Below are 20445 nucleotides of genomic sequence, written 5' to 3' on the forward strand. Positions count from 1 at the left end.
CTGGTGGTTCAAGCTGTGGTCTGGGACTCAAGAGATCTGGGTTCAATTACCAGCTCTACCTAAGACCATCTGTGCAAACAGGGGCAAGTCAAAGGGCCCAATTCTCCTGCCTTGCACCTTGTTATTTATAGCCGTGCAGGGTGGTTGTAAAATGCTACCAACCTAGCATGATACACCCCCTTTACCCAGTGACAAGCTACAGTCGAGTGGAAAAATCAGGCCTTTAATGTCTGTCTCTAATAAATAATATTTCCTTTCTCTCATCCTTTGTTTACAGTGTAAGTGCTACACGTCATAAACTATTTCCTATGTGCTGGTGCAGTGCCTTGCAAAACAGGGCCCCAATCTGGATTGAGGTGCTATTAAAATACAAACAACAAATTCACTGTAGTCCTTTCCATTAATAATCTAGATGCATTTAGATTTTTCCTTTTAATGCAAAAAAAATTAAAAAATAAAATAACCACACCCCACCTCCTCCTCCTTCCTCTCCCCCTCCGGGTCTATTTCTGTTATTACTGTTTTGCTTAATATATTTCAACCAAGCAGATTTTCCCCAGCCCTCCCAATTCCCCACAATTCAACAGTTGAATTAAAAATAGATTCCCTCCTTCCCTTCCTCGCTCCACAAAGAAACGAAAAGAGCCCCCCCCCCCCGAAGTGGTGGGGGAAAGGGGGATGCTGAGGCAGTCACAATGCTAAAATAATATGCCAGTTCTAATCCTGCAAATAGATTAAGGGAAAAAAACCTCACACACCAACATGTAGCAACTAGCAAGTACAGTTTCCAACGTGCGGCATAAACAGATGGGGCTCCTGCCCCATGGAATCCAGCCCTCCCAGGAAGCAACCGCGCAACACACGCTTTATACATCCAGGAGGTCAGCGCTATGCTAAAGGGAGGGCTGTGTTTTTACCAATGGGTTGATTCTTCTCCTTTATGCACCAGGCTTAAGCGATCAGTGTCTTGTAACAGTGTCCTGCGGCAAAGAAACTTACAAGGCCTGGGAGGGAGAAGGCCAGGAAGGGAAGAAGCAGGATTTGGGTGACAGAGCCCAAAAGCAGCTTAAGCACTTTAGCAGCCAGCAGATCTGGAAAGGGAAAGGGAGAGCAAAGCTAAAAAACAAAATAAACAAAAAAACCACTGGGTGTGGGAAAGGGGACAATGAACACTACAGTCAAGGTTGCTGCTTCCTTGCCAAAAGCAAAATACCAGCATAGCTGATAATGAGGAGTTGGACAGAATTCCCTTCCCTGGGAAAAAATAAAAATGAGGTACCTGTTTCCCCCAAAGCAACAATCAACCCCTTCCAGCAGTAAGATCAATGCTCCAGTTACTGGCCAGAGTCTCTCTCAAATAAAATAGTCCTAGCAATGACCAGGCCTGGGCAAAAACTAGAATAAGGACTGTATCACTGTGCACTCTCAGGAAGGAGAGGTATTCTCCCTTTCTGGTCTGCAGAATCACTTCTCCTTCCTCCCTGCAGAAACGGTTGATTTTGTCCATCACTCCATGAGATGGAGCCTTTTCTTGGGCCTCTCCATGTTTCTCCAGCTTTTTCCATTTTTGGACTATAAAAATGAAAAAGATCCATGGCAACGAACAGGATGACTGTCAAAATAAAAAAGTTTAACCAAAAAAAAACCAACAACCCATCCCACCAATGAGATTTGCCTTCCTTGCTAATCCTCCAAGACAACGATCTCTACATTGTGCACCTGATGCTGATGGTCCTCAACATCTGCCACCATTTTCTCCTCTGTCCTCAGCTCAGTTTCCAGAATCACAGCTTTGCCCTCCGATTCCTCAGTTTCTGCTTCAGGATCTGGTGCTGGGTCTATCTCTATGATGGTCTGTCCATCTTCTGAGGTGCCCTCAACAGCTTGGATGGTAGACGTCAGGCCAGACTCCATGGCCACCAGTTCCACAGGGTTCACCACTGCGGCCACATTAGCCAGGCCACTGCTGTCCTGCATAGCGGCTGAGCTCAGCAGGGCCAAGCTGGAGGACGGATGAAGGGTCACAGTGTCAGATGAACTGGACTTGGAGGAAGACACCACGGTGGCATATCGGAAGAGCTGTGAGGATGGCAAGGTGTGGAGAGTCACTGGGCTGGATCCCTGGCTGATAGCTGCCACCGGAATGTTGCCCACTGAGAATTGCTGTCCCATAGGTGCGATGGCAATGGGTGAGATGACTGTGAACTGAGGCTGCTGGACAGGGGTGGAGGGACTCAAGACTGTGGCAGAGGCCGGGCGCTGCAGACGAGGTCTCTTAGGGGGTTTCGGAGCACTGACTGGCATCAGCACCACGTTCTGGATCGTCTGAGACTTCATCTTCTGATCCCTGGCGAGTTTCTTCTGCTCCTCCAGCTGGCGTTCCAGGTCTGCAAGAAGAATGACAATACAGCATATTCAGATAAAGCTTGAGTCACTGCAAACAGAGGGAGATACTTAAAGGAGCTCCATAAAATCAGCAACATCTGGTGCCATATATTATTTATTTTGCAGCGGGGCATCTCAGATGTCCAATCAGGTTTCTCCTCAATCCGCTTCAGACAAAACTTTGTTCAAGATCAGGGGCCAGACTGACTATGGCCCTGCAGCTTCAGCAACCATTCACACCCGTGCAGAGTGGAGGCAGAACACTGCCTTTCTGATCAGGTAGCTTTTTACACCCACGTTGCATTTGTGTAAATGGCTGCACAAGGTGCAATGCAATGGAGAATTAAGGACCAAGGTCCTTGGGATTCCCCTTGTCTCCTCATTCTGGAGTGGTTTTCTACCTCTACTTATCTGCTCACAGCCTTGTTTTCACTGCCAAGAAGATGGATGCCATTGCTGCATATGCCTGTTCCAGCTAGGAGAAAGCATGGCAGTGAGAGCTATCTCCTGAGCTTGGTTGGGTGCCATCTCAGGATGGATGGCATTCATGAGCTGTCGCAGGGACTGGGAGTCCCAAGGCCACTCCTGAAGCTGGGTCTCCAGCACAAACATAGCTCAGATAAGGATCTTTGGGGGATATATCTGAAAATAATAAGAAGAATCAGCCATTGTGGAGCAGACCAGAAGTCTAGCAAGGCCAGTATCCTTCCCTCAGCGGTGGGAATACCTGATACTACACACTCCCTAACACCCCTGGCCAACGGCTCACTGCTACACAAGGGACTTTGGGGGATTCCTACCTGATCCCTAGAATGGATGGAGATTCAAGTGCACGTGTTTCATGATGTAGTATGTCAATAATTTTCAGTGACACAGGATAACACCAGTTTCATGCTGGTGTATGGAAAAAAAGGCAAATGTAGGTTTTAAATAAAGGGAGCAACATATTGCTTTGCACTCAAAGTCAAATAGGAAAGCGCACGAGTCACATCAGCTCTAGAGAGCTGTGATGGGACACCAGGTTTCACTAACAAATATTTCCCAGGCATTGACCATACCTGCTAAAGTATAAAGAAACTGCTCTTCTCCCTGCTCTGTTTGGCTTTTCCTGTTGTCCAAAACTTTCTTGACTGTGTCCATCAGGCCAAAAGTGTGGGCCACATTATTCAGGACTGCGGCATCTGCAAGGAAACCCCACATGGATGAGTGCCTAAAATTCCTTAGACAGCCTGAACTTCCAGTCAAGGAGCCAGACAGGTGAGATTTATTTATTATGCCTAAAATCCTCTAGTGCTTTCTATTAAAAGTTCTTCATTTTTCCAGAGTGCAATTCCAGGAGTGCTGGTTGAGGAGGGCATTCCCAACCCCATGGACATCCAATGATGGCACAACTCTGTTCATATCAAAAGAAAGACCTGTTGCTCAAGCAGCTCTGAATAGCTTCAAATTAAAGTATCATCTGTATATGTTAGACCACCCCCCTACAGTTTTTCTGCCCATAATGGTGGCAGTGTCATTAGCTCTCCAACAATAGTGAAGGTTGCACAAGTTTTTCCATTACATACAACTTTCTGAAACTATCATCTATCTGTCCAAAGATGAATTAAAAACAATAAATAAAAAATCATGGGTGTAACTAAAAAGAGAATTTGACCCCAGGAGAGGATTTTGTGAGTAGGAAAGGGCCAATTTTCCCTTCCCATCTCTGACCATAGCCACTTTTTCAGTAATCCTTTAATATCAACACAGAGGCAGCTGGCCTCCCACCCACCTGTGATCTGGAAGGGAGATTGGCCAAGCCTCTGCTGGACACCTTTCAGCACCTCTTCTATCTCTTTCTGGATGTTGCAGACAACCTCTTCCATCAGCCCCACGTCGGCTATTCCTTTCCAGAACATCAGCGTGTCCTCTGGCACAGGAAGAGACAGGAGGGAGAAGAATTCGACACGTACAAGCATTTGGCATTTTCCCGCAAGGCTACATTAAAACCGTTTCAAGAGCAGCGCGCTGTCATGCAGCAGTAACTTTGGAAGCCGGCTTCTAATCTGGCCATCAGGGTGGACATGACATGCAAAAAACAAAAAACAAAAACAAAAAATGGATCTGGGAAGTAAACATCACTAGTGAGGACTTTCATACAGCTTACGACTTAAAGAGCAGTACTTCACTACCTCTGCCTGTCTGCACAAGATACAGTGTCTATGGTCTTCACCTGCTGGCCTGGGGAACTCTGCCTAAGCTTCTGGACAGGTATCAGGAGGGCCAGTGAAGCACCTGTAACAATAGTGCAGGGAGAAAGTGGATGGCTCAGAGAACTGGTACTATGTTATTGAGGGCTTTGCCTCTAGGTCAGTAGTTTGAATCCAGCCATGGCCAATAGGGACTGAATGTGGCACTACTCTGAAGTTGTTCACTGGCCATTGGAAAATGTGTGGGTGGTCTCTGCCCAGTTCCTGGTAGGCCAGTGTCTATTTCACAAAGAGAGTTACCATATCATAATAGGCACTAACTGACCTGCTTGGTCATCTCAACAGAGAGGCCAAGGACTGAATGGGCTTTAGAGACTGAACTCACCCCTTACTCACAATAGTGGTCACCATGTGTGTTTGCAGGGGATAGGGGAAACTTGCACTACCGCTGCCTATGTCATACCTGTTCTGAGGACGTTAGTCTCCCAGACTGTAAATCTGGAACCTTTCATCAGCCTTAAATTCACTCCGAAATTTGGACGGGTGGTGGAGAATAGCCAACAGACAGTATGAACTTACCCGAAATCTCCTCTGTGTCCTTCTTGATTCCCTCCTCAGTGGCCATGGTGACAGCAGCCGTCAGAGCAGAGTTCCATTCAATCCCCTCCTCCATGCTCTCCTCGGACAATGCAATTTGGGTGATGCTCCCTGCAAAAGGATCCAGAAGAGGAGGCTTCAGCTCTCTCGGCAGCACCAGGAATTTCATGCTCCAATCAGCAGCTTTACTTTCCACTCCCCCAGTGTTTTTCACTCTCTGTCAGGCTATTTGTATCTATAAACCAAACTAGCTAAAAGCCGATGTTGTCAGTGGAACCATATCTATGAAATGCACTAGGGTTTATGGATGGAAAGCCGCTCCCTGTCCAAAGAGTTAACCAGAGACCCATCCTGGTATAAAAGTAGCAGAAGGGATCAGAATAAAGGAGGGAACTTAAGGAGCAAATTGGTCAGTCATTTCCCTGCCTTGTCACATTGGGAACATAGTACTCTCCATATCGGATCAGAGCACTGGTCTATCATGACCGGCATCATACCTCACACACTGGCTGTCACTTCAGACTTAGAGGAAAGTAACCTAACCAATTGTACGATAGGTTTCAGAGTAGCAGCCGTGTTAGTCTGTATTCGCAAAAAGAAAAGGAGTACTTGTGGCACCTTAGAGACTAACAAATTTATTTGAGCATGAGCTTTCGTGAGCTACAGCTCACTTCATCGGATGCCTATGAAGTGAGCTGTAGCTCACGAAAGCTCATGCTCAAATAAATTTGTTAGTCTCTAAGGTGCCACAAGTACTCCTTTTCTAATTGTACGATAATGTACAATGGGGAGGAAATCTCCTTCCTCACCTCTGCAAAAGATTGGCTTATGCCCTGAAGTATGAGATTTGATCAGCTTTATTTCAGCATTCATAGTTAAAATGCTATTGGTCATTCAAAGTCTCCACCCAGAGTAATTGATTCATTGACTTTTAAAATAAACATTAAACTTGAAAGGACTCTTGTTTTTCATTTTTATTCTGAGTACCAGCCTGAAATGGCAGCACCAATGCAGAAGCCATGCATCATGTAGGTAAATGATACCAAAAGTCAAGGTGTAGGGTTACCAACTACAGCATGTAGAAAACAGGACAAACCAGTAAGACTACAGGTGGAAATATGCTGCCAGAGGTAGAAGTGGGAGCCAGATCCCGGCTGGCTGGGGTTTTAAATGTTCCATTTGTTTATTTTTCAGAGTAAAAAGGCCGATCCAATACATGTCTGAGCCACCAGAAATCCAATATACTCCTTTTCACATGACCCTCCAATAGGCCTGCAAATAGGACATGCATCAGGAAAACCACTGCAAGCGGGTCTCTTTCAACTGTTTTTTCATGTGCTGTTTTGTGTTCCACACCCAAGTACTTTAGAACAGAAATTGCCAAGAGGTCGGTTACCAGCAGTTTTCCGTTGGGTCCCACAGCTGTCTACATCCACCACCTGTGCATTGCCAGCTGCTCCCGACCCTGAACCTTACAATGTACAGTTCATTGCTAGATCCCACTGATCCCCACTCCCAGCAGACTCAACAGGAAGCTTCACCCCTCCCAGGAATCTTTTGACGCAACTTGGGTGCAAGTAAAAAGTAATCTGAGATGTGGGACTGCACTAGGAGAGAGGTGGTGGTGCACTGCATTAGGACACTGCACACAGAAAACAGACAGAGACAACTGGACAGTCTCAGTGAGCAAGAGGAAGGAGGGAAGTGCTACAGGGTAACACATGGCATTTCTAGCTGTCTTTCTGTCCCCTACCATCAGCTGATGTGGGAGTCTGCACCACACTTGTTTGTTGCCCCGGCACCGGTGCTCTGGCACTGCTGATCAGGAGATCAAATTTGGTGCTTCGACAGGTGTTGGTGCAAACCTTGTCATGCTGGTAGAAGTCGATTTGCCCAGAGTCCATCATCTTCCTGTGCACAGAATGGGGAGAGAACTATGCAATGAACTCAGCTTGGATCTCAGCCTGAAGAAACCGACTGGTCAGAGGGACAGCTATGACTGCATGGGGAGGAAGAAGAACAAGAAACCCATCTCCCTTCCATGAGTCCCGCAGAAGATCTTAACTGAAAAACAGTGGCCCTCATGTCTCCATTCCCCAACTTAGTATACATGGTTCTGGCCCTGTGACAGTACCCTTATGCCCCACTGAATACCATGCAACCCTAGCTGTATATGTTCACCACATTAGCTCTGGGATGTAAAGTGAAATCCTGGTGCCAGTGAAGTAATGACAAAACTCCCATTGACTTCAGTGGGGCCAGGATTTCACCATAAAGGTCCTGCAGGCTGCTGGCCATCCATATTAAAAGTGATCTGCTGTTCCATCCACTTTTTCTCAATAAGAGATTTAACTGGCATATATTGAAGACACAGAAGCAGATGAAATGTCTGCAAAAGATTCTATTGCTGCACTGAGGAAGTGCTGAAGCTGACTACAATGGTGGACAGTCATACCTCAACATGATTCCTCCAAGGCGAATGGCTCTCTTCCAGTCCTTCAGGGTAGACTTGCCAGCCAAGTGAACAAAGTGCTTAGGGCTGATCAACTGGTCATTAAACTAAAAAAAAAAAAACAACAAAAACAAAGAATTCAGCCAGGCAGAAGGACAGATCAACAAAACCAGGAGGGAACATTACTTTACATTAGGACACTCCACAACCAGAAACCATTAGTCAGTTCTTCTAGCCCAACATCTTGTCTCTAACATCTTTTAAAAGTGGAAGTCAGATCGTAGTGAGATAAATAGAAAGGAGCATAAACACTGCCAAATTAAAATGTAATAAGAAAAGCCAAAAAGGCGTTTGAAGCTAGCCAAAAACTCAAAAGGTAATAACAAAATGTTTTTTAAGCACATCAGAAGCAGGAAGCCTGCTAAACAACCAGTGGGGCCCCTGGACGATCGAGATACAAAAGGAGCACTTAAAGACGATAAAGTCATCGCGGAGACACTAAATGAATTCTTTGCTTCAGTCTTCATGGCTGAGGACGTTAGGGAGATTCTCAAACCTGAGCCGTCTTTTATAGGTGATAAATCTGAGGAATTGTCACAGATTGAAGTATCACTAGAGGAGGTTTTGGAATTAATTGAGAAACTTAACAGTAACAAGTCACCGGGACCAGATGGCATTCACCCAAGAGCTCTGAAAGAACTCAAATGTGAAATTGCGGAACTATTAACTATGGTTTGTAACCTGTCCTTTAAATCAGTAACTGTACTCAATGACTGGAAGATAGCTAATGTAACACCAATATTTAAGAAGGGCTCTAGAGGTGATCCTGGCAATTGCAGACTGGTAAGTCTAACGTCAGTACCGGGCAAATTAGTTGAAACAATAGTAAAGAATAAAATTGTTCAACACATAGAAGAGCATAAATTGTTGCGCAAAAGTCAGCATGGTTTCTGTAAAGGGAGATCATGTCTTACTAATCTATTAGGAGTTCTTTGAGGGGGTCAACAAACATGTGGACAAGGGGGATCCAGTGGACACAGCGTACTTTGATTTCCAGAAAGCCTTTGACAAGGTCTCTCACCAAAGGCTCTTACATAAATTAAGTTGTCATCGGATAAGAGGGAAGACCCTTTCATGGATTGAGAACTGGTTAAAATATAGGGAACAAAGGGTAAGAATAAATGGTAAATTTTCAGAATGGAGAGGGGTAACTAGTGGTGTTCCCCAAGAGTCAGTTCTAGGACCAATCCTGTTCAACTTATTCATAAATGATCTGGAGAAAGGGGTAAACAGTGAGGTGGCAAAGTTTGCAGACGATATTAAACTGCTCTAGATAGTTAAGACCAAAGCAGACTGTGAAGAACTTCAAAAAGATCTCACAAAACTAAGTGATTGGGCATCAAAATGGCAAATGAAATTTAATGTGGACAAATGTAAAGTACTGCACATTGGAAAAAATAACCCCAATTATACATACAATATGACAGGGGCTAATTTCAAAAAAGCAAATGGGTTGTTAGGAAGCATTAAAAAAGGGATAGAGAATAAGACGGAGAATATCTTATTGCCGTTGTATAAATCCATGGTATGCCCACATCTTGAATACTGGGTACAGATGTGCTCCCCTCATCTCAAAAAAGATATACTGGCATTAGAAAAGGGCAACTAAAATGATGAAGGGTTTGGAACGGGTCCCATATGATGAGTAATTAAAAAGGCTAGGACTTTTCAGCTTGGAAAAGAGGAGACTAAGAGGGGATCTGATAGAGATCTATAAAATCATGAGTGGTGTGGAGAAAGTGAATAAGGAAAAGTTATTTACTTGTTCCCATAATATAAGAACTAGGGGCCACCAAATGAAATTAATGGGTGGCAGGTTTAAAACAAATAAAAGGAAGTTCTTCTTCACTCAGCGCACAGTCAACCTGAAGAACTCCTTGCCTGAGGAGGTTGTGAAGGCTAGGACTATAACAGGGTTTAAAAGAGAACTGGATAAATTCATGGAGGTTAAGTCCATTAATGGCTATTAGCCAGGATGGGTAAGGAATGTTGTCCCTATGCTCTGTTTGTCAGAGGGTGGAGATGGATGGCAGGAGAGAGATCACTAGATCATTACCTGTTAAGTTCACTCCCTCTGGGCCATCTGGCATTAGCCACCATCAGTAGACAGGATACTGGGCTGGATGGACCTTTGGTCTGACCCAGTATGGCCGTGCTTATGTTCTAGCAGTAGCTTCAGTTGAAGGAGACCGCAACGTCCCAAAAACATACTTAACCAGCAATGTAACAGTGGGTGGTTATTGGGAGCACTTCCTTCCTGAACCCCTTCCAGAGATCATTTTATACCCGGAAGCATGTGATTTGATACAAACATGTAGAACACAATCCAGCACATTTACAGGGATGTTCTCTGACTTTTTAGCAGGTGATCCAAGCAGATCAAGCCGAAAGCACTTTCCCTAGCACTTTTCAGTGCTGCCTTAAAGGTAGTTTTACAGCCCATGAACAAAATTCCTACCATAAACAGGTGCAATTACCTTTGAAGTCAGTGGTAGTTGCTCCCATTTACTCACAGGTTCACAGATTCCATGGCCAGAATGGATAGACGTGATCATCTGGTCTGACTTCCTGTCTAATGCGGGCCATAAAACTTCCCTAAAATAATTCCTAGAGCAGAGCTTTTAGAAAAACATCCAATCTTGATTTTAAAAAATTGACAGTGATGAAGAATCCACCATAACCTTTGGTAAATTGTTCCAATGGCTAATTACCCTCCCTGTTGAACATTTACACCTTATTTCCATTTGAATTTCTCTAGCTTCAACTTCCAGCCATTGGATCATGTTAAACCTTTCTCTGCTAGATTAAACAACATAACCCTTCATAGAAATCAGATGTCGGTCATATTGTGCACTGACATACACCTGGGGCTAACTCATTGACTTTTCTGGGTTGCATGCAACAAAGCATTTGGTTTGGCATATGCTGTATTGTAATACGGCCTGTCCTTACTCCCACTGAAGTCACTGAAAGTAATACCATTTAATTCAATGACGCAGTGTTGGGTTAATAACTAACAATGTATTTGAGAGATGAGCCACAACCAAAGCTCTATAAACAAACTTCAGATGCAGATATAGGTTTAGATCTGAGTTTGCAGCAGAAATCTCTCTCTGTAGTGGCCTGTATCAGAACAACAAACCTAAACACCTGGAACTTTGGAAAAGTTTACACCCCAAGTTCAAGAACATTTAGATTTGGATCTACCTGTAATAAAGATCCAAACCAACTTGGAGCTGGATTCAGAGTTTGGAATCAGGGGACTGGCCTCCCTTTAAAATTAAGGTATCTATTCAACATGCAAATTAAAACACTAAAATGGTCAGTGTAAATAAAACCTGATTTAATCGTTTGTTTGGCTTTTAACCCATCTTCTCATCTGCTTCCATTAATTCCATCATCCTCCTAGTTATAAAGTGACGAGTGCTTTAAAAGGAACTTTTAAAAAAATTACCCTTTTGGCCACGCTTAAATCATACTTCTCATCCTTTAACTCCCTTAATTAAATACATGGCAGTTTAAAGTGATGTATACATCTTATTTACACTAGGCTGAATTAGCTCTATGTGTCAAATGACACTACACCATCCGTGTGGCATGAGCATTTTGCTTGGGAAATACCCTCAACTTTACCTCCCACCAATAATTGACATATGCCCTCCTAAAAGCCAAGCTGTAAAACACTGAAGCCACAAAGTGCACATCAGCTGCAGGAACCCAGAGCTCTCAGCGTTTCTGGCCTGCACGACTTGTTTGAACATACAGAAGCGCACACTGGCATTAACCTCAACAGCTTATTACATTGCCAGCTGGGGGACCCGATAGCAGGATTCCCTTTCCCCTTTCAGGAATGGAATGCTTGAGGGGTGCCTGCACTGCTTCAGGAGTATTCCCCAATAACCCTAAGAACCCTTCAATGCAAAGTGGCAAAGGGTCCACTGTTCTGTAACAGCAATGCCTATCAGACCTGACCACCTTACTATACCCAAAACACGGCTGTCATAGTATTTATACCAAAAGGGACATGTGAGATCTCAAATAAAAGCTTATGACATACTGATCCTCATCAGCACTGTGAGATATATGTACTGATCATAGATAGAAGTTGTGTATATGTACCTAAAATATGTTTTAAAGCCTTTGTCCCAGGCAGTGTTGACACACAGGTTTTGCCAGACAAAAGGGTGTATATTCGCCTATCTGCCTAGGTCCATATGTAGATTAAGCGTCATAAGACAAGACAATGGAAGCATGTTTTGCATATGGAGTCAACATAAGGATGTGAAGGCAACTTGGAGCCAGCACACGAGGAAAGGAACCTGATTCTGGGGCAAAAACAATGAATTTTGGGAAATATAAGGAGAGGCAAAAAGACTTTTTGTTATTCATTCACTAAGAAAAACCCCTGGCAGAGAGGGCTTCTTGAATATTTGGATCCTGGTTTGTCTTAGGCTAGCTAACTCTGCAAAAGACTGACCGTTTGGGGGTTAATCTACTTGATTATATAAGAAAGGTCTACATTAACAAGTGTAGACCCAGACTGTGTTTTATTATTTTGTTTTATATGTAATTATTTCTGTTTCCATTATCCTTACTCACTGTCTCTTAAATCTCAGCCTTTGAAAACACATTGGCTATTTTCTCTATAAATATACCTCAGTGCTGTGATGTTATTTTGGAGCTGACCCTCAGCTGAATCAAATTGGTGTGAGCCCTCTTCCTTTGGGGACAGCTTACCTGGTATTTTATGTGAGTATCCATAGACAAGGGCTGGATACTACAGGGCATGGTTTCAGAGGGGCTCAGATACACCTATTGTTAACCTGCAAGGCAAAGTGAGGGCTGGCAGAGGCCTGAGGAGATTATTTGGGCGGCTAACAGACTCCTGGTATCAGGGAGCGGATTCCTAGTTAAGCACCAGCAAGCCTCTCACACACACACAGTCCTGGGTACCCCTAGAAACCATCAGAACATGGCTCCAAGGCAATGTGATAGAAGAAAAGAAAGAAAAAGCAGGACTTTAAATAGGGATCAACAGCGACCCAGAAAGACAAGGGGGCTGAGAACCCTCCACCCTGAGATTCTCCCCGTAGTCTTGCCTCTTACAGAGACAAAACCAACTCCCATGTTTGGGGCCCTGCATGCTGCCAAACTCTAGTGTAGAGAGACAGATGAAATTGAGAGAGAGAGAGAGAGAAAGAAAAAATACACTGGAAGAAAGAAGACAACCTGCCACAGTCCCAGCTTCAGAGAGGGGATCTGGTGAAGGAACTCAGGCTACTCTATGTCAAACAAGTTACCTTGACGCACTTGACGTTAATTCCTGGACAGACAAACTTCTTCCAGAGAAGGATGGCTTTGCTCTCCCCACAGGTGATGGGGTAGGCAATCTCAATTTCCTCGTTGGTTTCAATGGTGCTGGGGTCTGCAGGCAGAAGCATGGATAACATGAGATTTTCATTATTGGGAGCTCAAACCCCAAAGGCAGAGGTGTGAGCGTCCAGTTTCATGAGTAGGACACTTCCTAATTCAGCAGTACGCCTCTTATCCTTCCCAGCCTCATAAAGCCAATGTAGCTAAAGGGTCCATTCTCCTGCAGCAGGTAACTTCCTTCTAAATGGCAACACCCAAAGAAAAAAGTAGATATTAGCAGAATCTGTCTGAAGTGATCACCAATGCTAGCAAAATGCATCCAATGCAAGTACAAAGAAAGGTCACCAAGTGTCTGTAAGTAGAACCACATCCTGTCACATGGGAAATCTCAGTTTAAATTTAAGACATAGGACAATGTTCTCCTCTAGTATCTAAGCAGTGGGTCTCTGCTCCAAAAACCTGTTCCGTGCAGGTGCTGATCTTCTACTGATGTCAATGGGAGATCCACACACATCGAAGGGGCAGAATGCTAGAGTGAAGATCCACTGTGTGATTCTGAGAGAACTTTCTCCCTAGGCTCTTGCTCCTTGGGCTGGCAGGCAGCAATGCAGAGCCAGCATGCTCAGCTCATTATATTTAACCCAAACCCTTAACCTGTATCAATCCATACAAAGGAAGAAGCCAGCTGTTTGACAGGGACTGGCATAGATGCTCAAACAGTTCCTGTTGGGATTCACTATTCACACATACACTGTACAGATAGCTTCTGTGTACCAAAAAGGCTTTCAAGGTGAATTCCTGGCTCCACTGAAACCAATGCAAGTTTTGCCATTGACTTTACTCGAGCCAGGATTTCACCCCCAGTATCAAGAGTCCTAATGGCAACTATAGCACTGGTGATCCAGGTGAGAACACCCCAAGACAATGCACTCCACATCCCAACTATTGATCCCAGTGGTGAGAGAACTGTAGTGTATTAAAGGTGCAAACCAAACTGCAAGTAATTCTGCAGGAGACATGTTTATGTCCACACCAAAGAGAAACTTACCAATCCCTTCTTCTAGTTTGTGTATGGTATGTGTTTCTACAGCCACCACAGCGGCACTGGTCTCAGAGCCCTCTTCGTAAATCCTGTTGTAAAAGTGTCCATCGATAAACAAACTATATAAATCACGGAAAAATTAAGATTCATAGCACAGGGTTAAAAACCTCATTTCATTTTTTGCTTACTTGTCCCTTAGGGACAAAATCTTTTGTTTTACAAACTTTTTTGGGGGGTGGGGGTGGGGGTCAGGTATAAAAAAAATGAGTAATAGTCACCAGTGATTGAAACATGCATAGCTGTTACCAATGCTATGCTCCCCACCCCCGCACCGCTCCACCAGTAAGTCTGTTAATTCTCTGCTTTACGTTTATACTGCATCTTTGCCTACAACCTCAGATATACAGGTGGCATTTTGCATTACTGTATATACTCCTTGTGATTACAGACTGAAAGATTCAGTTGTCATGCCTACAGGCAAAGGGACAGAGTTACTCGTTATATAAATCTGTACTTTTAATGTTATGATTTTTATGCATGTAAAATTCTAGTTCATGTTGTACAAATGTTTTTTGCAATATATTTATTGATTAAAAGGCACGTAACTGTTGTAAGTCATCTGTCCCTAGAAAGAGACTGCCAATGCAGGGTACCATAATACACTGTCATCTATTGTAGCTGCCAACATTTAGCACCTTGGCTTTATTATATTTCACAGTAGGGGATGCCAAAGCAGGCACAGACGTTTGTGTATGTCAATATAGTTACATTATCACATAGGTGGTGGTTTTCATGTGATCAACTGCATTTATCATGCCCCTTTGCCTGGCTCACCTGCACGTGGCTCATTAATCTATCTCCCAGGCGTTGTTTTAGCATTCATACCCCTGAGCAGCCATTAAAAAAAAAAAATTGCTAGGAAACATGGAATTCCCCTGTCCTATAATTACACTGGCCCAAAGCTCAGATACCATAGTGGCGGGCCCAGTATGTGACCCCAAATAGAACAAACTAAGATAGAGGGAGCAGTATTTAGTCATCAAACAATGACAAGTTTAAGGTCTAATATCTCATGACCCAATAGAGCTAGAAGAAGTAGTATTATAACTTTTTATTTTAAAACACAACATATAATTAATCTGTGAAATTTATGGCTACAAAACATTCAATCTGAGATTTTAGCAGGATTCAAAAAAGGATCAGACATCTAGTTATGGATAATGAGAAAATCCAATTACATAGGATAGGATTACAAAATAAGGGATATAGACCACCATGATTTAGGGCATAAACCAGTCTCTGCTTGGGTTTAGGAAAAGGCTTCCCCTGTGGACAGGTTATTCGCTAATTGTTCATTATGGAGATTTCTTGCACCTTCTGCTGAAATACTTGGTACTAGCCAGTGTCACACAGGATACTGGACTAGATCTGACCACAAATCTGATCTAGTGTGGCAATTCCTATGTTCCTAATCATTGCAAAGGGGAGGGATTCTCAGTTTCCCTCTGAGACACCCAGGGCTTGTTTCTAGCTTGGGAATTCCCAAGATGTTAAACCTTAAAGTCATTACCTTATTATGTATGTGAACTACTTTAGGTCATTGTTAGAGGTTAACATTTTAATCAGTTATAATTTCTCTTTTCCTCTACGGCTTGCAGAACAGAATCAAAGTATAACCCTTTCAGAAGTACCCCTTAAAGAGCATGCTGAAAATGGACATGCCTTGGATCACATACATGAGATTAGCCACATTGCAAACATACCCACTTCCCACACCTGTGCACTCACGTGTGTGTCAATATTCTAGAATATGCAAAGTGACATGGATCACTCACCCTTGCTGCACTGGCTGTAGCTGTAATATCACTTGGGTTTTGGTATCTTCCGGGTTCTCCCCTTCATTTCCTTCGCTTGGTACAACCACCACATCCCCCACAGGGACACTCACTTCGGCATTTGCCATCTCTCACATGCAGTCAAAGGGCTGGGTGGCAAGTGTGCTGTAGCGGACAAGCAGAGGCAGCTATTTACCCTGGTCTCATGGGAAGAACAAGAATGCTCTATGGTGTTGAAATGGAAGAGCAACTGTCACCAGCAGTCCTGCAACAGTTAACAAAATGATATTGGACTAAGGGAGCTGAGATGCTTACAGAAGAACGATTCTCAATCTCCGAGCAAGTGAAGGGGAGGACTAGTTGTTGATAAAACTCCATGCTGCAGAAGCAAACTGAACTGCAACAGCTGTCATGAAAGAGAAGGGGATATTGGGCTTCGGATGATGGGCGTGTATAAGCCAGAGAGTGTACCTCTCAGCTTGCAAAGCAGGCAGTTGAGACCATTTAGATCTGGTATCAATGAGACACAAAAAACACAGAACCCCACAGTACCATATTCACAACATTTTAACAGCAGACAGATTGCAGAGTGGAATTACCTGTACAGTGTAGTTTATGAACCAAACACTGCAAAATCAGTGCCAGTCAGGTCAGCACTAACCCACATGCTTGGTCTTGGCAGCAGACATGAGTGCGCTGGGAGACGGGTTTCTAAGATGGGGCTAATTTCCTCCTTTCCTTAGTTGCAAGATTCCTAGCAGGCATCCTGATGCCATAATCTTTTATTACCAGAAAAATGCACAGGCCAGATCCTTCCCCACTGCATGCAAGCATAAATGAAAGACTGTGATCCTAGTGTCAAAGATGAGTCGAGGAGGGATGGGAGTAAAGATCTTCAGAGTGTTTTACTGAAAGCACCTTGAGTATTTGTTGTGCTTTGCTGGAATACTCTCTAGAGCTCACATGGAAAAATATACATGTAATTTTATTACTGGAGGAGTTAATTGCTTTTTTTTATGATTATTATCCTTGCCTAAAAACTATGGAGGATAACACATTATGTAATTTGTTTAAAGTAATTCAGGCTCCAGTTCAAGATTGTTCTCCTTGGATTTAAAATCCTCCACCCATTTGCACCAGTCTGTCTTAGAAACCATGTCTATTTCTCTACCTCATCTTGTCTAGCTGGCCTCCTCTCTGCTCTTCCCCAGTCTCACCATCCTTGATGTGAGAGCCTTCTCCTCTGCACCTCCTGCCATCTGGAATAGCCTACATGTATGTGTACATATCATTAATTGTTCCTCTTCACAGAGAGACCCAGGTTTACATTATTGAGTTGCTGGAGGCAGTGTTCTCTCATTGGCAGACCTCCAGCTGTGGCATTCCTTGCCAGATGAGATCGGGCTGGATCTAAGCCTGACTCTGTTTAGGTCCAAATGTTAGGCACAACTTACCAAGAAAACATTTGCTTATGCGCCGACATAAAAAAAAAAAAAAAGCACACATCCCTGCTTCAGAAAGAAAGACTAGTTATCCCGTTGCAGATTTGCAGTGTGTTTTGGGACCAATCAGAACATGGCTATAAACATGGCAGAGAAGCGACCCGGAAGGAAGCAAGGAATAGAAACATGATGTGGCCAATGGACAAGTGGCCCAGTAAGGTTGTGGCTGCATGGGATGCACAACTGAGAATTGATCAAGGAGAATATGGTAGGATCCAGCTATCAAATCAGTTCTCCTTTGTTTTCAAGATTTCTTTGGCTCAGGTGGGTCTTGTCTGTGTCTAGGGGGAATCGGATCTGCAGTCTCTGTAAGAGGGAACTCTGGGAGCTTCATAGCACATCAAAGTACCTAGTGTCAGATGTTACCAGGAAGATGAGTCACTTGGGCTCAGGCAAGACAAATCTGCAGTGAAGTCTCCGCAGAGGGCTGAGTTCAGTTGCTTCTGGACCTGGCATACATACAATTGAACTGCAATTGCAGTCCCCATTCAGCACTAGGAATGGCAGAGTCCTATACCTGATATTTATTCTCCTGCAACTTGTGTGCCTGACATACAGGCAGATTTGATCCCATGGGAACAATACAATTCTCTGTAGTTCACTTACTACGCATCAGAGGCTGTATATTCTTGGGCTCAATGTTTAGTGGCGTCTAGAGTTGGATTTATGAAACTCAGCATAACATTCCCTCATTAAGTGTTCACACATCCCACTGCAGCCAAAGTCACAGGATTAGAAATGTCTCATCCTTCACCCCTCCATATAGAGGTTCACAAACCCTAAAATATTCACCTTTTGGTAGTCAGGCTTTGGAGGGTGAGACCCCACATTATTTTCATTCTTTGGCTGTTAAGATAACATAGTGCAAGATCCTTCACCTATCCTGGGTAGGGAGGACATATTCACACTTTTTATCCCCAGTCAGAGTCCCAGACCACAAGACCAGTCACCTTTTCAGCATCAGGACAACACAGGACTCAACCCACCCAGCCAAACACCCCTCATCCATCTGTAGTCAGGGTCATAAGGGTAATACCCATGTCTGGGATGAACAGAGCGCTACATGCACCCACTATACACATACCTTTCACTCTCCAGTCTGGTGTAACCACTAGGGATTCCAAAGGCCCAGCCCTCCACCTCCCACAAGGCCTCAATAATCTAACACACAGGTGGTCCAAGGATGCCCAGTCCCCTTCACACCTGCATGGCCAGTAGACAACAGGCACGGGGCTGTCCCCAAAAACCTTCCCATTGAGATCAGATGGGGTGAGTCTCCACCCTTACCACCCCTTACCCACTGGCCATCAGGGACTCAGAGAGCATGAGACCCTCCCTCCACCGCTGTGTCCCCATCATCCCATAGCGACTGGAGAAAGTGAGATGCCACCTTCAGAGTCAGATGTCCAACGGGCCCGAGCTGCGCTGACCCCTAGTCCGCATGTGCGCGCAGGTGGGGGAAGGGGTCAGTCTATGGCGTGCTGGCTGGGAAGGAGCAGCAGGTACTGGAGGGCCAGCCCAGATTTCCTCTTCACCTTGTGTAGGGAAAGAGGAGAAGGGGGCAGGAGCTTTTTCACCATTGCACCCCCAACCCCCTCCCCCAGGCTAGCAGGGCAGGGCTCAGGCAGCACAAACTCCCCCAGATGCCACCTGGGGCCTTGGGCAACTGAGCGAGGAGGGCACGTGCCCCAGGCCACCAGCTCACTCCCCGCCCCGAAAGGTCAGAGGTCACCAGCCCCCCAAAAGCTCAGAAAGGGTCAGAGGTCACCAGCCCCCTTTACCTATGATACCCGGGCGGGGGGCGGGGGCCCCAAAGCCTCCCCCCAGGGATGGTCGGGGCCCCAGCGCCCCCTGTGCCCCCGCGGCGCGGCCAGGGGCGGGGCTCCCCTGGGGAAGGGGTGTGGCCTCCCCTCCTCCCGCCCCGAGCGGACGCAGCCACTCAGCCCCCCTTCCCCCCCCGCGGCGGCGCGACGTCCCTCTCCCGGCGGCGGCACGTACGGCGGCGGCGCGCTCTGGGGCTCCCCCTCCCACTGCGGCCGGACCCCCCCCCCGCACTCCGCGTCCGGGCCTGGCCCCTCCCGGCTCCCGTAGCGCGGCGCCCTCTGTCCCTTACCGTCCCCGCACGGCCGAGTCAGGGGCTAGGGGGAGGGGAGGAATGAGCATGCGCAGCAGGCGCGCTCGCGACAGCCCTCAGTCGCCAGGACTTCCGGCCGCCGCCTGCCTTAAAGGGGCCGCGGACCATTTACTCCTGTCTACTGCCTCCGCCGGCTGCGCTGCGCTCTGAGGGCTGGGGTGCCCCCCCCCGCCTCCCCGGGGTGCCGCTTTCTCCGGGCCGGGCCCTGTGCACGGTGCGGGGAGCAGCCCGGCCGGCCTCCAGGGAGATCAGCTGGGACCCCTGGCTGGGGGGGGCATCTTCCCCCCACCGCTTGCCCCTGGGCGATCACGTGGGACCCCTGCCTGGGGGGGGCCACCCTCCCCCCACCCCTTGCCCCTGGGTGATCATGTGGGACCCCTGCCTGGGGGGGCCACCCTCACCCCACCCCTTGCCCCTGGGTGATCACGTGGGACACCTGGCTGGGGGGGGCATCCTCACCCCTCATCTTGCCCCTGGGCGATCACGTGCAACCCCTGCTTGGGGGGGCCACCCTCACCCCACACCTTGCCCCTGAGTGATCATGTGCGACCCCTGTCTAGGGGGGCCACCCTCACCCCACACCTTGCCCCTGTGTGATCACGTGGGACCCCTGCCTGGGGGGGGCCACCTTCACCCCACACCTTGCCCCTGGGTGATCACGTGGGACCCCTGGCTGGGGGGCCACCCTCACCCCACACCTTGCCCCTGGGTGATCACGTGGGACCCCTGGCTGGGGGGGGCCACCATCACCCCACACCTTGCCCCTGGGTGATCACGTGGGACCCCTGGCTGGTGGGGGCATCCTCCCCCCACACCTTGCCCCTGGGTGATCACGTGCGACCCCTACCTAGGGGATCCGTCCCATCCCCCCAGAGG

General features: G+C 46.2%; 1 protein-coding gene and 1 pseudogene across 11 annotated transcripts; both read right to left on the reverse strand.

Moving 5' to 3' along the window:
- Nucleotides 1-202: 202 nt before the first annotated feature.
- On the reverse strand, nt 203-1657 carry LOC119845266 (annotated as a pseudogene).
- On the reverse strand, nt 203-19668 carry GMEB1 (glucocorticoid modulatory element binding protein 1). 11 transcript variants are annotated; one of them, XM_038377896.2, is made up of 11 exons: nt 19549-19634; nt 18826-18970; nt 15934-16098; nt 14105-14217; nt 12984-13108; nt 7627-7730; nt 6925-7082; nt 5154-5282; nt 4157-4294; nt 3444-3566; nt 203-2387 (listed from the first exon to the last, which is right to left on the reverse strand). In XM_038377896.2, the coding sequence occupies exons 3-11, from the start codon at nt 16059-16061 to the stop codon at nt 1684-1686; spliced, it is 1722 nt and encodes a 573-aa protein (XP_038233824.1). In that variant the 5' UTR covers nt 16062-16098; nt 18826-18970; nt 19549-19634; the 3' UTR covers nt 203-1683. The 11 variants fall into 11 exon arrangements, with proteins under 11 accessions (XP_038233824.1, XP_038233826.1, XP_038233822.1 ...); XM_038377901.2 differs by having other exon boundaries at nt 392-2387; nt 14105-14187; XM_038377898.2 differs by lacking the exon at nt 18826-18970 and having other exon boundaries at nt 19549-19668.
- Between the last annotated feature and the right edge of the window lie 777 nt (nt 19669-20445).

The sequence above is a fragment of the Dermochelys coriacea genome, chromosome 19 (assembly GCF_009764565.3).
Source record: "Dermochelys coriacea isolate rDerCor1 chromosome 19, rDerCor1.pri.v4, whole genome shotgun sequence".
NCBI lineage: Eukaryota > Metazoa > Chordata > Testudines > Dermochelyidae > Dermochelys > Dermochelys coriacea.

Coding starts and splice junctions, on each gene's coding strand:
- GMEB1 (XM_038377898.2), bottom strand. CDS start 16,061: ATGGCAAATGCCGAAGTGAGTGTCCCTGTGGGGGATGTGGTGGTTGTA. Junction 5,283..6,924: donor GACTCCCACATCAGCTGATG/GTAGGGGACAGA, acceptor ATCCTTTTGCAG/GGAGCATCACCCAAATTGCA. Junction 4,295..5,153: donor GGACACAGAGGAGATTTCGG/GTAAGTTCATAC, acceptor TTCCTGTGCCAG/AGGACACGCTGATGTTCTGG.